This window comes from Desmodus rotundus, chromosome 2 (assembly GCF_022682495.2).
Source record: "Desmodus rotundus isolate HL8 chromosome 2, HLdesRot8A.1, whole genome shotgun sequence".
Taxonomy (NCBI): Eukaryota; Metazoa; Chordata; class Mammalia; order Chiroptera; family Phyllostomidae; genus Desmodus; species Desmodus rotundus.
In genome coordinates, this window is record NC_071388.1 from 20,979,740 (window position 1) to 20,997,967 (window position 18,228).

At 41.1% G+C, this 18,228-nt stretch overlaps 1 protein-coding gene across 1 annotated transcript in view; it reads left to right on the top strand.

Annotated features, from left to right (window-relative positions):
* Positions 1-18,228, top strand: part of ARHGEF26 (Rho guanine nucleotide exchange factor 26) — a 114,908-nt gene that overhangs the window by 18,976 nt on the left and 77,704 nt on the right. The window contains exons 4-5 of the mRNA XM_024562881.4: positions 6,657-6,713; positions 10,265-10,425. Of these exons, the coding sequence (XP_024418649.2) occupies positions 6,657-6,713; positions 10,265-10,425 (218 nt within the window). The remainder of the gene's footprint in view (positions 1-6,656; positions 6,714-10,264; positions 10,426-18,228) is intronic.

The window sequence follows — 18,228 nt, forward strand, 5'->3', positions numbered from 1 at the left end:
AGAGCCACAAATCAAAGACAGGCATTCCGTTAGTGGGAGAAATGTCAGGACTAAGCAGCAAGTTCAGTCACCAGGCCGCCCCACCGACAGCTTAGCTTTCACTGCAGCAGAAGCCAGAGTCAGGTGAGAGATGCGGTTTCTGGGGCATCCAGCCGGAGGATCTTGATTTAGGGGAAGAGTAGCTGCAGATCGCAACTCTGGGAAATTCAGGAGTGTTCAAGAAGGCCGTGTGCTGCGGGGTTAAGGGCTCAGCCTTTGAGGACAAGCAGGCAGGCCTGCGTTCGAATCCCAGCTTTGCTCCTTCATCAGGGCTAATGACGTAACTTGTCTGATTCTGTTATCTTCCTTGCAGAGTTATTATGAGGCTTAGAAGTTACAAGGGTCTGGTGCATGGCAAGCATTTGATATGGTAGTTTGGGAAATAAATGAAGGATGAACAAGAACTCTGAATCGGGAGTTGGCTAAATAGGGGTAGCTAGCTAGCGGGGCTGGCTGCAGTGAAGTAATGCACACTTCGTCCTAAATTGTACAGAACACAGCAGTTTATTTTTGTATGTTTAATTACCTATCTGTTTGTGGTTTGCACTCTCATCTGTATTGACATAATCTGAGCTCATTCAGGAATCTTAGCTCTGTCTGCAGAGGGTGACGCAGGCCACAGGGGAGCAAAGGCCTCAAGCCCTGGCCTGCCCTCTTGAGTTTGCCGTCATTTTAGGAGACCTGAGATTCCCTGGAGGGAGGGCAGAGAGGAGAGCTGTGAGGCTTGCTGTTTCTTGAGATCCTAGAACTTTGGTGAGGATTATAGGATTAAGGTCAACAACAGTCAATCGGAGACGAGATCAGTTTTTGAACAAATGAGTTGGGAGGTTCCTAGCATGTTACTTGATATGTTTTCAAATTAAGCATAGGATTTTATTAAGTGGGCCATTATCTTCTCCCTCTCATTAAAAAAAAAAAATAGTATTCTATCTAGTTTCCCACCCTCCTTAAAAATACGACCCCATCTTGACCTTTATCTGAACCTTGGTTCTCCAGGTCTCTCTGGCTTTTGAGATGGATGTTGTGTGGGGGCTCTTAGCTTAGTGATATCTCGCGGACCAGGCGGGGAGAGAGCCTGGGGGGCCTGCTACAGAGGACGAGATTTCTGGACCCTGGAAGATTTTTCGGTGTAGGAACTTCAAACGTACTCTTACAGAGCTGCTACTGCCATGAATTTTCCACGGAAGAACTCGGGCTCATTTGTAATTCGGAAGCTATTGGGGTTATGTCAAGTCTGTAGGAAAGACCTGAGAGAGATTGTGTCCTGTGGTTTAATTTTGCTGTGTGATTCATTCCCTTCCCATGTGAGCTTTTAAGAACAGAAAAAAGCTCTATTCCTGACGAATAGGAAATGACCAAGAAGCGTAAATAACCAGATGATTTTCAGCAAGTGGGTAAACTCTGGCAAAGTAAAAAGGTCTTAGCTGAGATGGGTAGTCATTGTGCGTTAGTGCTTGATGGAGCCCGAGTGATCTTGGTTTATAAATGTCTGATCTATCTAATGTTTCATTGGTTACATTTCGGACCCTTTTTGGTCGGTCAGTCTTTCGGGGCCCTTCCATCTGGTCTCCCTGGCTGGTGGGGAAAAATAAAAAGAATGTGAGCCCATCTTTTCTAAAAACAATAGCAAGTCTTGGTGGGCCGGAGAACTTACCCTGGTTACCCTGGTTAACCAAGAGACTGGTATTATTAATTTTGGCTCCCTCCACGTGGTCTGCTCCGTCCTGCAGGTAGGCTTTGCGTGAGTGGCAATGCTGGGCCTCTGCTTGGGCCTCCGAGATCTTGGCTCATCCCTGTTCCAGTCAGTGGAGTGAAGGCCAAGGAATGCCGCACAAAGTGTGTGGATTTCCTGACACAGTCCTGTGAAGATGCCTGTAACTTGTTGAGTGTAGGAGAGTCATCTGAGAAAGTCAGACTCGCAAGCTGTCAGGAACACTGGTATGAATTTTAGATGAAGTATCTAATAATTAACTGCTGGGTCTATAGGGAGTTTACTGGTTTCTAAATTTCTAAATATCTTGGGTGTAACTAGACACACCTGGAGTATCTTGTGCTGTTCTTTACTAATTTCAGCTATTTGTTCATTTCTGTCTCATTTGGACATGGAACATATATCGGTTACAAAGGCCCGGGTGAAGAATTTCAATACCTATACGGCAATACAAGTCTTATTATGATTTTAAAACTATTATAATATTACTGAGTTCTCTGCATTCGCTATCATGATAAGCCACAACATATATTCATATGTTTTTAACTTAGGTCAGAATTGTGGTCTTGAGCTATAATTCCGTTGTTTTATTTGAATTAATTTTTATCCATTTAAAATGTTGAAGATATTGACAGGCATTCGCATTTTCTCCCTAGAGTCTAGAATCTACCAAGGCAAGAACGAAACAGTTCTGCGTGTTGCCTAGAGCCCCAAATTGAATTCAGTTCTTAGTGTTTCATTCAACTACTTTCGCTGTTCTACGCATCGATGACAGAGTTGAATGAAAAAATTAACGTAGGACGAGACAGTGAGGAGCAAGAAAGTGCCAGCACGGTTGGAAGAGACCTGTGAGGGGCGCTGCTTTGACCAACTGTTCCTGTTTGTACTCAGCCAGAGCTACCAATACAAAATACGCGTTTTAAAAAAGGAGCCTAGACCATTTTAATTGCTCATTTGGACAGCAAAATAGCAATCATCTCTAGAACCTTGTATATTATTATTTTTTTCTTTTCTACACATGGAAATGAGGGGAACACTTGAAAAAATGCTATGAACATAATATTTTAGATTCTTTTAGCAAAAATGTGCAAACTGCAAAAAGCATGTAAGTTTTAAATTGCAGGTATAAACATATCTTTTACCACATTTTTTTTTAGTACAAAAAAACCATCTGGGCCTTCTAGTGATTTTCCTTTAGTTCACTGAGAAGGTCACTGTTTTCGAATTAGGAAATGTCCAGAGGTAGTTTCTATTAGGCACTTGGCACATTCTCCTTTTTCCTTCTTAGTCCTTTCTGGTTGATGTATTTGCTCCTATTTTTTATTCTTCTTTCCATTTTCTCTCTTCCGCCTTCTGAGCCTTTGTGGGGCCCTCTTTTTATATCACTCTGTCTCCCTCTTTCTCTGGTTTAATTTCTCTAAACTCCAACGTCTCTGCAGTCATATTGCCTGCTCTTGACCTTCTGCCTACAGGCACCTGTTCTCAGGTACTACTTAATTTAGAGTTGCATGGGGAAGGAGTTCTCAGGTGGACAAAACGATCCTTCTTGGCTGTGGAGGAGGAACCTGTCCAGCTGGCCTGGGAGGGTACAAAGGGGCTGAGAGAGAAGGACAGCGATGTGGCCGCCAGCCAGGAGGAACTGGTTTGTCATAATTCCCCCAGAGCAAAAGTTCATGCTCCCTGAATGTTCTGCACTTCAGTTTTCTTATGACCCAGTAATGTTTTCTGCAATCTTTTTTTTTTTTTTTTCTGTGACAGCAGTTTTGTACGGGCTGCTGGTTTCTTACTGATGACTTTTCAGTTAAAGGAATATTTCATCATTTTTTGATTAGTATTAAAGAAAGATGTAATTGTGTATGTTAGTACCTTGCCTTTTTCAGAACTACCTTCTCCTCTCCCTCAAAAGCAACTACTTTAGATGGGGATCTTTTTGTTTTGTTTTGTTTTGTTTTTATGATCAGATGAAGTACTCTTCATCCCTCAGTCAACTAGCTGTCACCTGTCTAGGTCTCTAAGCCCACGCTTCATTCTCTTCCCCTTAAGATTTCCGGGTCTGAACTCATTAGTAGCTTTGGATGCAGATGGCAGTGGCGTGGAAATGCTTGCTGATGACCTCACCTGCGGAGACTGTGGGCACAGAGCCTGGATATCCACCTGCCCGGACTCTGTGTCAGGCAGGAAATCCTGTGAAATTCTTGCTCAGGGTCAACCAAGTGGGAGAAGCTCTGAACGGTTTCCTTCTGACCAGTCTTCCCCCTTATTCATTTGTGTGAAGGAGCATTTTTAACCTTGCATTCTTGCTGACGGGCTGACCCAGGCTCGGGGTGGTGGGTAAAGCTAAAACATTCCATGATGTGGGCGGATGAAATAAAACACATGGAAACTTGGTACAGAGACCTGACATGAGAAGGAGTCTCCCCCAACCCTAGAAATGGGAGGGGCGGGTGCTGTCATAGAGGGCAGGGGAAGAGGGTCCCTAACCCATAGGATGCCGTGATAAAGAGCATGAGCCCTGGAGGTGGACAGGCATGGATGCAGATTCTGGCTTTGCTGCCTGCTTAGTGTGTGATCTTGGATCCTCAGCCTCAGTTGTGATCCTCATCTGTGAAATGGGGATAAGAATAGTGTCAACTTCCTAGAGATTTTATGAGGATTCAGTGACAAAACAGGTGTAAAATGCTCGGTACATTTCCTGGCATACAGTAAATGTTCAGTAAATGATGGCTCATTTTAATATTGCTTCAGGACTCTTTTCTGATACTGCTTTCTAATTTTTCCAAAAATTACGTTAAAGACAGTAACAGGTGGTTTTCTTGGTTTCCATGACAGCACAACGTAGAGAACTTTGCACAGCCGTCTTCACACTAGGGCATTCGTGGACTTCGTGAACACTATGCAGGTGGGCAGGAATCCATTGAAGCCCACCATTTCCCAGGTCCTCAACCTTTAGTTACTCTCCTTCCCAAAACAGAGAGTGCCCTTGCAGTTAAAGGGTTGCTCCAGGTCTTTTTTCTGGCCTCCCCTTCCACAATTTCCCTTTGCCATGTCTTAAAAAAGATTGCATTTATTTATTTTAGAGAGAGGGGAAGGGAGGGAGAAAGATGAAGAGGGGAACATCGATTGGTTGTGGTTTGCACGCCCCCATACAGGGACCTGGCCAGCAACCCAGGCATGTGCTGTGATGGGGAATCAAACCGGCGACCTTTCTGATGACGCCCAACCCCCGGTACCACACCAGTCAGGGCTGCCCTTTGCCATTTTACTAAAGAAAGGTCTCTCTTGCCCACCTTAACTCTCACTATGGTGCGTTGCCCCAAGGTGTCAGAGACCACTGGGGCACAACATAAAAGGGGGTCAATGTAGCATATTTTCCGTGAAGTCTCCTTCAATTAAGCCACCATAACCCACCCACCCCCATCTTTGTAAGAGTTGCACTCTCAGTAGCGTTTTACTCTTAAGGCTTAATTCACTGAAGTTGGAAGTCATTATGTTGTTTCGATCATAAGTTATTAAGGATATTTGTGGCGGTTGTATAGTCCATGAGAATCTCATCCGCAGAGCTCAATAGTCACAGGGAGTTTCAGAAAATTACATTTGAAAACAGATTTTTGCTTCCAAGTATGCTCGTAGGGCTAATAAGATACCCTAACACACAGAATTACATTACATTAGGAAATTTGAGGGGCGAAATTGACATAGAAATGTGATTTCAAGGAGAAACAAGAATAGTGTAAAAGCACCAACTGCTAAGGGAAGCTTATTTATTTTTAAATGGATGGTGGTGGATATCAGACCATTATGGTTTTTACGCTCCATCGAATGCATTTAAAAGACCATGGTAGCATGCATTTAAAATGTCTGGGTTGACAATTAGCAGGAAAATACATCTTTAAAGTTGTTTTGCTTCGGATGAAAATCTGAGATGTGAACTGAAAAACAGGACTAGGAAAACATGGTGTTAAAAAGAACCTACGAATGATAGAAAAAACCTGCATTTGAAGACCCTTCTATTTTCTTGCTGTTAATATGGGACACAAGGGGAGGGCCCGGTCTTTCTCGCTGCTCTTCTTTCTCTTAAGGGCCGGGTTTGCTTGGATGGTGTTTTACGTATGCCTTACCTTTTGCTAATTTAATCTTTGACTGGAAAACATGAATGTTTTTTACGTGCCAGACTGAGTGCCAGGTGAAGAGACACCAGGTCCTGCCTTCCCAGAGTTCAGAGTTCAGAGTTCAGAGTTGACGGGAATGGCCGCAATCAAATAAAAACGCGTGGTAATTGAGATAGCAATTGCACTGACTCTACTAACTATATGACTGTATGACTCCAAGTGTGGTGCTGATATTCTTGGTTCTCGTAGGTACCGTTGCTTCTCCAAATCAGGGCAACGTCCTCATTTATCAAAACTAACTATGCTGAAAAGACTGCTGACCTTGGGGTAGAGGGGACTTTGTTTTCTTCTTTGATTGGGCTTTTATAAAGAGCATTGGTATTCCTTGGAATCTTTATGAAAAATGGTGTTAAAATTGCTCTTTCGTTTTATGATCCTGGACAGTAAACTCTCAGAGCAGTGGCTTCATTTATTTATTATGAGATTTTTGCAGTTGTGATTTGGGAGGTTAATTTGAGAAGTATTTTAGAAATATCCAGAACTAAGAGGAGAACGGATAGACTCAACCTGATAGGATAGAGTTCTACACGGTGGTCGGTTCTTCAGTCTTGAAATATGCTCATTTATTAATGTGATTGAATATTATTTAGGGGAATATGAGACCCCAACATTAACATATACTGAATTCAACATTTTTCATAAGTTTCTCTTAACTTACTTTCGACTTGCATAGTGTTGTGCCTTACATAATAAAGAAATTGTTAAAGTGAATAATTTCAAAACTCTTCCCCCCCCAGGTGAAAAGAAATGGATTATCTCAGGCAGTCAGCCAGGAGGAGAGAAAGAGGCAAGAGGTATGTTTTCTGAAAGCAGACGTGTTAGTGTTCTGAAGCATGCGTGTGCGTCGCCTACTGTGTGCACTTACTCAAGTGTTTTCCTGTGCAAATGCATAAAATGAATACACGTATAAAAAAATAAAATGAGTTTGTTACAAAAGACATATGTCAAATGATCGTTGACCTGTGATCATTGATCAAATAAAAGACATAGGATCATTGTCAAATAAAAGTACAAATAAGCCCTTAGAAAAGAAAAAATTTAAAATATCCCAACGTTTACTTTAATAGCGAAGCACCTGGTTTATATTTAAACTGGAAGAAATATGTTGAAAAAATGAAACAGACATTCTACCCTGGAACCGAAAAAGGGTGTTAGTGGAAAAACTGGTGAAATCTGAATGAAGTACATATATTTGTCTGTACGCAAAATGTAGTGTAAGCTGATTGTAAACTGTATGCACCCTGGTTAGGTGAAGCTGGATGAAGGAAAGCACAGGAACTCGGAACCCTTTTTGAGAGAGTTCGGAAATCTAAAATTACATCAAAATAAACCCTTACTTAATAAAAAATAAAATATAACAATAGGGTTTCATAATGTGCAGTTTAAATAAGTTCAGTTTAAGAAAGTTGCTCATTATGATAATATTGAGAAATTAAAGCATTTTCCTGTCTTATGCATATTATTATGTATAGACAGATACAGACATATATATATATATATATATATATATATATACACACACACACACATATATAAGATTATACATATACATGCATATAAATTAAATCCACAAAGGTTATGAGGTATCCTTTTTTTATTTCATTGGCATGGATTAATATAAAAATATGAGGGTACGTTATAGTGCCATTTTTTTAAGTTTAAATAAAAAGAATAGTATTTAACATTGGTATACCCATCACTGAAAATTAGTAAATGTATTATATTTATAATTTTTTCTTCATATTTTAAAAAATTATTTATTTATTTTTAGAAAGAGGGGAAGGGAGGGAGAAAGAGAGGGAGAGAAACATCAATGTGTGGTTGCCTCTCACATGCCCCCTACTGTGGACAAAGTGTGCAACCAAGGCATGTGCCCTGACTGGGAATTGAACCAGTGACCTTTTGGTTTGCAGTATGGTGCCTAGCCCGGAGAGCCAACCAATCAGGGTTCTTCATGTTTTTTAAAGTAAAGAAAATAAGACTTTCAGTAAAGTCCTATATTCTCTTCCTTAGTCCCATTCCCTTGTTCTTAACCCCAAGGGAACCGTAATTATGAATTAATATATATCTGTCCAATCTGTGTTTTTTAAATCATGTATTATGTATATTTATATATGTACTTGTGTTTGTATGTTAAAATGTAGATAAGTGATATGATTCTGGATATATTTTTGGTTCCTTTTTACAGTTAACATTGTTTTTAAGATTCATCTATGTTAATGCATATTAATCTAGATTATTCATTCAGACCACTATTTAGTATTCCATTCTATAAATACCAGCTTTTTAAAATCTGTTTTCCAAATGATGGACAGTAGATGATATGTTTTTTTTCCTTTTTTGTTAACATTGTGGTGTAAACAGTGTTTCTCTCTCTTTGTGGACAAATTCAAGAGCTTATCCAGAGGTCTAATTACATTTGAACATTTCTGCTCTTTTAAACTTTTTCTATTTGAAGCTTTTTTATTTCCCTTACATTTTGAAAATGTTTATTCAGATTTGTGATATAAAAAAGTAATGACAGCAAAAAATCTTACTTTATGGTTTCTATTTATTCCTTTATAGCTACTTTTAGCAGGTATAGCCTGATTTGCTTTTAAGTAGTTGATGGATTTTTAACAATTATTACATTAAGCCCATTATATTAAAGTGCCACTTACTCATCTTTTCCTATGTTCTATTCTGTGTAGTTCATTGTATCTTTTAGTTCAAATCTTAGTATTTTGGGTTTCATTGTAAAAGCCTTTACTTTTGAAAATATTTTAAGTCATTCCAAGATCACCACGTCCATCAATAACTTGAAATCCATTAATTTTGGCTAGGAAGTGACAGTTTTCTTTCATTTGCATTACATTTCTCAGGTATAATTGTACCGATTGATGATTGTGTAGTAGAAATACACAAGACACAGTTTAAGTGAGACTCTGAATGGTCTAACTCTTTGCTTTTCAGAATGTTATATCACTTAAATCCCTGAGCACAACCAAGGCTAAACAGCACATTTAAGTAAGACTCTCCTAAAAGCTATGGATGCTAAAATGGGAGGTGCATATTGACATTAGCACCGCCGATTTGGCTTACAAACATGGCCCACCCACCAGCAACCGGGCATCCACCTGCCTCTCCTGCTCTGCTCCCACCCAGCCTTACTAGCGGCACAGGGAGTTGTGGGAAGAATCCTCTTGAGCCAAGGGCTTGCAGGGAGGAGCCCTGGAGGACGAGGTGATGATGGCAGAGTTACTAGGGAGGTCTCCAGGAAGGATATGAATCTCAGGCCTGTAAGGAAGTTCACCACCTCTCCCTGAGGAGGAATTTTCCCTGTGTTGCCTTTCTTGGAGGATCTGAAGTTGATTTTCTTAAGGGGCTAGATGAATTCCTTACCCAGGGCGTTGGTGTTCATCCACCTGTGTGGGTTGGCATTTCATCACTGATGAACGCTTATCAGGAAAACCACTGCGTGCCTGACACCAAGAGTTTCTGCAGAGGGTCCTTCGCTCCTTCTTGAGACACTGACAAGAGTGGAGATGGTGGTGTGTTCAACAAACAGAATTACTTTCAATTGGTTTATATGAAAGAATTCCTGTGGCTGGTAAGAGCCATTTGAGGGTAGGTACAGTCAACTCTCTTATTATACCCAGAATATTTGCTGTTGTTGACTGCAGATTATTCAGATGGAAGCACAGGGAGAGAAAGGGCCTACAGAGCTGGAGTGAAGGAACGTATTTGTGAGACATTTTCTCTGCATCCTAAGTGATGATTGTAAGTCTGTCCTGTCCCAGAGAAGCATGCTTTGAAAGCAGGGCCGGAGGAGTTGACCCTTAAGATTAATTAATGGCACACTGGGATTTCATCATATGCCCTAGCTCTGTAACATAGGTCCTCCCACTTGGCAAAGTATAACCTCCGGACGCAATCTCAAGTCATCCGAATGATTTCATTTTTTCATATTTACACTAAGGGCGGTGATTTTATATAAAGATAGTAGTTTGGCGATGCAGTTTTCTTAATGCTTACCTTTTTGTACTTCTCTTTTTTTAATTTTTAAAATTTTATTTTGTTTATTTTTAGAAAGAGGGAAAGAGGAGGAGAAAGAGAAGGAGAGAAACGTCAATGTGTGGTTGCCTCTCACATGCCCCCTATTGGGGACCTGGCCTGCAACCCAGGCATGTGCCCTGACTGGGAATCAAACCTTTGATTCGCAGGGTGGCACTCAGGCCACTGAGCCACACTACCCAGGGCTGTACTTTTCAAGATACTATATCATCCATATAGCAGAATTATGGGAGCTATTTTTAGTTCTTCAGTTAATAGAATTAATAGTACATTTATCTTTCCTCTTTACCAGGCTATCTTTGAAGTTATATCCTCTGAACATTCATATTTACTCAGCTTGGAGATCTTGATACGAATGTTTAAAAATTCTAAAGAACTGAGTGATACAATGACCAAAACAGAGAGTCACCATCTCTTCTCCAATATTACAGACGTCTGCGAGGCAAGCAAAAAGTAAGTGCCCTTTAGTTTGCCTTTGGTTGTGCCAGGACACCATTTACTAATGAACACCTGTGTTTTCTCGAAAGGAAGACATTTAGAGGTGTGAAATCTCTCACTTACTCATCATTGTACCATGCAAAATAATAATGCAAAAATTATTTTTGTTAACGTTTTCATATTCTTGTCTTTGTTCATATATTGTTATTTTTTCATATAAATATTATTTTTGAAATGCAGTTTTGGCGACCATAGTGACTTCTATAGGTTTTCCCTATTTAACCTCTCACAAGCACTGTCAGAGGAGTGTTCACGATCATCTTTAATGAGTGCAGGAGCTCAGCTGGTACACCCGTCGTGAGCTTACGGGTCCTTCTTAGCAAACTGCACAGCCTGTACTGCAACGATGTGCCAGAAGTAGGTTAAAGTGAACCGTATGAAGTTGCTACTTTGGGAGGTCAAAATGCATTGAATATTGGCAGTTTCATGTGGTTGGATCGAAGGCGGGCTCACTAGAGAACTAATAAAGCTTAAGCTTCAAGGCCTCTTACTTATAAGGGCACCTTTTAAATATTTGCTTTTTGCTTGATTTTTTTGTAAATGGAGGGCCTTCAAATTGTACAGTCTTTAGTGCACACAAAATCTGGCTGTGTCCCTGGTGTGGGTGTCCCTTATGAATCTGGACATTGCTCCTGTGTCACCGGGGCGGAGCCAGGTAGACAGTAACGATACGGTGTTCATGTACGTCTGCCGGCTCCATCACTGTGTGCAGGTGCGTTTTTGTTTTGAGCTACAAGATTGAACATGCACGCTGCACAAATTAGCATGGGAGCTGAGGTGACCTCAGAGGGGTGGAATGAGTGGTCAGATCACCGAGGTCTTCAAATATTTCATGATGGGGGCACAACTTCAGAAGCCAGTTTCTGGCACGAGAAAAGATCCTGGCAGTTTTGTTATTGACATGCGTCCTTAAAATACATGTCCGGAGGAGCCACCAGCCTGAGGGGACCAGTGGGCCTGGGCCACAGCTTGGGATTCCTCTTTCAGAAGCTGGGTTGTTGCTCGTGGTCAATCCATTGGTCCTTTGGTACCAGTTTTGGCAGTTTTGGCAAGAGAAATGAAGATTTCTTTTCTCCCTTCAGCACAGAGGGTAAAATAAGAGCTTTCTGTGGTGTCCCTGTTCAAAAGGTATTTAGACTTCAAAGTGAGTCTCTTTCACTTTAACTTGTACTTTGGTTGAATGAAAACAAAGCTTAGAGTTAGCCACATCACTGTAAAGAATCATTACTGTGTTGATTGCTGTACATTGTAAGCCATGATTTTAATGAGAATATGTTTTCTGAAAGCCCCAGTGGCGTGTTTCTCTTCCACTGTGGAATTGTGTTTTGAATCATGTGACCATCGGTCAGTGTCTTGCAGTGTGTAAATGACCCAGAGAAAGCTTTCAGTAACTTCTGGTTATCGAATAACAATGGTTTTTCTTGCCCTGAGGATGCTTCGGGTCCTTAAGTCTTTGGGCCTTGACAGCCTGCCTGTAGTCAGCCTGGTCCAGAAGGAGCCTGGGCTCCCGCAGTCGCCTCTCCTCTCGGTGACTGGTTAACTCGGAGCAGGTTGCTGCCTCTTCAGATCATTTCTCATCTATAAAAGGCGGGTTAAAAAATCCATCATTGGTACTTATTCTCTGTACCTTTACCCCCCTCTCCCCCTCCCACTCCCTTATTGACAACCCTCATGTTTTAGTTGTTTGCCTAGTTTGCTCTCGTGTAGGAAATGTAGAAGCCAAAGAACTTATAAGTATGACCCATGGACATGAACTATGGGGGGCGGGAAATGTGGGAGGGAGGGGGGTGGGCAGGATGGAGTGGAGTGGGGGGGGAAATGGGACAACTGTAATAGCATAATCAATAAATATATTAAAAAAAATCCATCATTGGTAAACCCTGAAGTAAGTCATTTCATTTAAATTATAGATTTAAATTTTATTTTAATTTCAATTGTTAACAAAATTTAAATCATTTATGATTTTATTAAAATCATTTAATAAATGATTTCTATAGTAGCTTACAGGAATGGGTTATTCTGGACCATTTTTTTCTCTATTTTTTTTTAATAGCAAAACTCAGAAACTTCTGAGCCTCCATTAAAGATAAAGAAAAATATTCTCTCCTTTACATTTGTGTTTTGTTGGTTTTTTTTTTTTACTTGAAATGCAGTGTTGTAATTTGGATAGCTACCTATGATATTTGATGGGTGTTATATTTCAACTGGAATCTGCTTCTTCGTGATAATCCTGTCTGTTTCATAATAACATAGTACATGAGTTTATTTAATTCAATTTGAAAACCCATTTATGCGTCTGAAACACTCATATAGAGCCTTTTAAAAATTCAAAGTGCTCAGAATGTTGGCAAACATTTCTATGTAATGCCTATTTGTTGAATTTCCAGCATTTGGTCTCCAAGAGTGACTCTCAAGTGGTAACCGTTTAATATGTTACCCACGAAAGAGTCCCCAGTCCCAAGAAAACGTCAAATAGAATCTTGAATAAAACACATGGCCCATCTGAGTCGGGTATTGTAGATGAAGCATGGCATTGCTAAGTGTGGCATAATCAAGACTGTCTTTGCTGTTGTACTTTCACCTAATGAGAAATTGTAGCTCTGGGTGATACGATACTTAGTGTAGGCTGAGGTGAGTACGTGCTCAGCATTCAGTTTAACAGTGTAGCATCGGGCCTTCTCTGTGGTGGCTCATGGTCTTCACTGCCCAGAATAACAGGAAGAAGCCCATTCATGGAAGATGACATTATTTGAAAATAGGCAGGGATAAGATCATTCTGCTTCTGGCAGTGTGGGTGTTTGTTAGTGACACGTCCCACTGAATTCTTTTCTTCTTTATAAAGAACTGTTCATTTCAGGCAACATTTTATGGAACTTTCCATTCTGCAAAGTGCCTGGGGTCTAGAGCACTTCAGCTGGTGGCGTCTGCCCAGCGTCTCTTGGTCCCCAGGAACCTGTGGAACCTCCACGTGTGTGTGCAGAGGTGTCCTATCACAGGGCACTTCTCTTGAAATGGGCAGGTTTCGTTCTGGCTGGAGGTTAGGGGCTGAAGGGGCCTGGTGGAAATCAAAGCCGAGGAAGGCGAAGCCCTGTGTGTGCCCTGCTGAGGGATTTTCAGTTTCCTGAGGGCTGTGTGGAAACGTTGAGCCTTTAAGTAGGAGACTGAAGTGGTGGCCTGGGGGGGTGACTGTAAGGTGTTTGCCTTGGAGAGGATGGGAGGATGGTGAAAGATTTGAGGCCATTCTAGTAACACAGCCAGGGGTTTTGTCAACCTGATAGGGGGCTGAAAAGAGAGGACCTGAGGGATATTTAGGCCTAGGATCTGAAGGAGCTGTTGAGAAAGAGGGAGGAGTTGTGTCTGCCTGCCAGGTTTCTGTCTAGTTAACTGTGGATAGTGGTTGTACTGGCCGGGGTGGAAGAGGAACAGGTTGGAGCTTAGTGAGGGAGATAAGGAATTCAAATTGGGCAGGTTGGAAGTGATTGTGAAGCCTCAGGGGAAGCTGTTTAGTAAAGGAGAGAAAGAGATTAGAACTAGAGAAAAATGTGGACTAGAGATGTAGTTCTGAGTCATAGGGGTGGTTCTCAGCAATGTGGGTTTAAATGAGATAGGAGAGTCTGTAACAGTGGTTGTTAGTGGTGGCGGCTGTACGGATTCCCGAGGGGCATTGGGAAATGCCTATTTGTTGCCCCAATAACTTTTGAGGGTTCTGCTAGAATTAGTAGGCAGGGGTGGGGGTGGGAGTGGGAGGGGCAGGGGATCAGAGAGGGCAGATACCCTGCAGTTGGTGTGACAGCTACACACAAACATGAATTGTCCCACACAACGGCCAGTAGGGCCCTCCTTGAGATGCACGCATGTGGGCTGGGGCAGAAGTAAAGAGGCCAAGAAGAACTGCACAGGCTTTTTTCAAAGCTCCTTGGCCATGGAGGCTTAGCTGACTCCTTCAGGCCCAGCCACCCTATTTGGCAGTGCCGTAGGCTTGGCAAATGTTTTCTTCGTAACCCCCTTTAAAGGTGTATTTGGGGAGGTTCCCGGAATCCTGCAGGTTCTGTATTTGTCCCCGTCCTTTGTTTTCACGGGATGATTAGAACTAGATCCTTTAAGTTTAGTCCGTACCAGTATGCCTTGGGGTCAATGCCAGGGCAGGGCCTTTGACCTCCCGAATCTGGACCTGCTTCCTTCCACCTTAACTGTGTTAACTTCCCTAAGATTCAACCTCATGGAATCTCCCTGGATTCATGGTCTTCCTGTCTTTGAAGGACCAAAGATGTGCTAAAAGCTTAAGCACCCCATGAAAACGGAGTATTAGACATTTGGTTTGGAAATGAATGGGTTTAAACCATAGCTAAACACCATACATAGTGTATGTTTTACATATTTGTACAAATCCTTTGATTATTCTTTTTTGTGTCTTGCCTTCATTAAGAATAAGTTATAGGCAATTGCATATTAATAGAAGATTTAGAAATATGATTGATTTACATTCATTTACAAGAGAATATGGTCTAATTCCCATTGTTTTTCAATTTAAGATATGTTAATGGTAAAAGACTGATACTATCAGGAAAGGAAATTGTCTTTCACGTAAGGCTGAACATTAATACCCCTTCTGTATTTAGAAACTCAAGGTTTTATGTGTTAAAAGTTTTCTACCAAATGAAAATTGGATGAGCTTTTGTTTTGATGTTTTATAAAATAATGTTTTTACCCGCAACTCTGAGTTTTCATTCTAAATATGTAGGTTATGCTATGTCAGTTAAATTTTTTTCAACAGTATAATGTACTATTATTTGTAACCTACAAAAATTGGTGCAAAACAACTTTTCAAAAGATGCTTGTTTTTTTCTCATTTTAAAATTAAAACATTCATATTTCTTTAGAAAGTAATACAGAGCTAAGGCTATGCTTGTCTTCAGTTTCTACAGAGTAAAATAAAACGTCCATCGCTGCGCTTTTGTGTCCTGCGGAACCGAATCTCCCCCACATATCCTGAGTAACTCATGCCGCCTTCTGCAGTTTCTGCTCTGTGCGGAGGAGTGCGTTACAGTAATACGGCACGTTCAGAATGCGTCTCACCCAACATTTGCTTCTCCAGAAGATTTTCCTCCCTAATTTTAATAAGTTTATATTAAAATTGAAATATCGTAGGGTACTAAATACTACTTTAAATGCCCATGCTTTAATATTATTTTATGAAATGCCTTCATGTTACAAACTAGTGACCTTATACTCAAATAATGATTCAGGATAGCTGCATTGTGAAGTATTGTTTTCTGATAATTAAAATTCTAAATGTTAATGCCTTAATACTGAACCTTCAAAAGTTTTACAGTACTAATATTTTATCCTTCCTAAGTCTTAAAGCTAAATTTTGAAAGGAAAGCCTACTAAATTTAACTAGGCCAGAGACTATGGATCTGTTTACATTGCAGAAGCCTGTGTAATTTTTGCCCTGAAGTAAGGGCTGTCGCCATTGTTTCTCATCGGTGAGTGCTCTTTCCTCCCCCATGTACAGTATAAGTCTACCGCAGACTCTGCTAAAAGCAATTGCCCCGTTCCCCTTAATATAACAAAGAAGCTTTATTCTTTCTAAAACCGAACTTCTTCAGCAGACAGTTGGAAGACAGTGACTTTCCAAAGCTACTTTTACGACATCCTGTGGCTTTTTCTCTTTGCTGAGAGGAGTGGACAAAGAAGCTCATGTGAAATCACCTCCAGTACTCATCAGTAACATGCATATTTTATCCACATTGTTCAGCTTTTCTCCATGACCTGTGTCTGAAGGAACAGGAAAAGAAACAAGGAGTTATTTATGTATCATTTCAAATAAAGAAGTAAAGTCCACAGGTGTCTTAATAATAGGTGCAGTCCTTTCAGCTAAGTTTTCAGAAAAGCAGTGGGGGAATCTGAGAGCTTGGCAAGGGAGATCCCAGCAATTAAAGATGACTTTACATTCATTCCCTTGTGAAATCCCATCAAAACGACAGGAAGGTCAGTGCACTAAGGCACCAGGAGAGAGAGAGAAACAGAGAGAGAGAGGGGGAGAGAGAGAGAGAACAAGAGAACAGCAACAACATTTGGGGACCTGAGAAACAGATGGACGCTCAGTAACTATTTCAGGCAAGCCGAGAAAGTTTAAACTGGGAGTGAGGAAAGCAAGACAGAAGCAGATTTAAAAGCCCGAAATTTGGGGAGGTGCAGGAATGGATAACGAAGTTGGGGCAAAGGGTGACAAAAAACAGGAGTTCTGTGAAAGCCTTTTGGAGAAACCCAGACCCTTCCTGCAGGTTTACACAGATGGATGATAATCACCCCCACGGCAGGGCAAAACAGGTGAGCTCTGGATTTGGAGCCCCTGGCCCAGGGGGGACCCAGGTGTGCAGCACAGGAAATAGGATATGGTTACAGTCGACACCTGAAGCTTTCTGCCCCACCCTCCTTTGGAACACTGGTAACCAGGTATAAGTGTACCTTGCACCCTGTTTTTGTAAAATGGTGACTGGGGTAATTTGAGTTAAGTGACATTTTATAATTTTTATCAGTAATATTTATGCACAAATACATTATTATAATCATCGTTATTTTTTCTTTTAACTTTAAAAAATTTATTGGGGTGACATTGGTTAATAGGATTATATAGATTTCATGTATACATTTTCATGATACATTATCTGTATATTGCACTGTGTTCCCACCACCCAAAGTCAAATCATCTTTCATCACCATGTATTTGCCCCCCTTTACTCTCCACGGCCCTCCCACCCCCTTCCCTCTGATAACTACCATACTATTGTCTGTCTATGAGTTTGAGTTTTATATCCCACATGTGAGTAAAATCATATGGTTCTTGGCTTTTACTGCCTGACTTACTTTGCTTAGCATAATACTCGCAAGGTCCAGCCATGTTGTCATAAGTGGCAGTATTTCATCTTTTCCTACTGCTGAGCAGTATTCCACAGTAGATATGAGGTCTGTCCAGAAGGTCTTCAGCCATATAATATGAAAAGTAGAGACATTTATAGAAGGTATTCAGCCATGTAATATGGAAAATACAGACATTATAATATGAAAAGAAGATACAGGATACAATACACTTTGTACACAGGACAATGATGCCTCAGTCCCCTTCAGAGTAGGCACCTTAGGACCTCACACAGTTCTCCCAATCACCATTAGCTGCCCCATCGTATTTTCCTGAATCTCATCAACGGTCTGAAATCTCTTCCCTTTCAAAGGTAATTTTAGTTTTGGGAAAAGCCAGACGTCAAAAGCACCAAATCTGGGCTGTAGGGGGGACGAGTCACCTGGGTGATTTGTGTTTTGCCAGAAAACTCTGCACAAGGTGTGATGTATGAGTGAGCACAGTTGTGATGAAGCTGCCAATCACCAGTTGCCCATAGCTGCAGCCTTCTCAATCATCCCAAATAGTTTCCGGGGAGGAATGTCCAAGCTTAACACAAAATTTGATGCAAATTCATTGCTCTCCTCACTCAGTCATTTTGAAGTGACAGCCACACAGTCCACATGCTCATTCAAAGGGCGTCTACCACCCCACTGACTAGTACAGTGAAGTTGTCATTGTTCACACACGTGCATCCCAGTCCACTCTCCGAGGCTGCCAGGTTACATCGATGTTGTACAAACCATTCTCCTTATATTACCGGTTGGACTTTTTCCAGACAAACCTTGTATGTACCCCATCATCTTTATCCAGTCATCTATTAAAGGACACTTTTGTTGTCTCCATGTCTTGGCCAC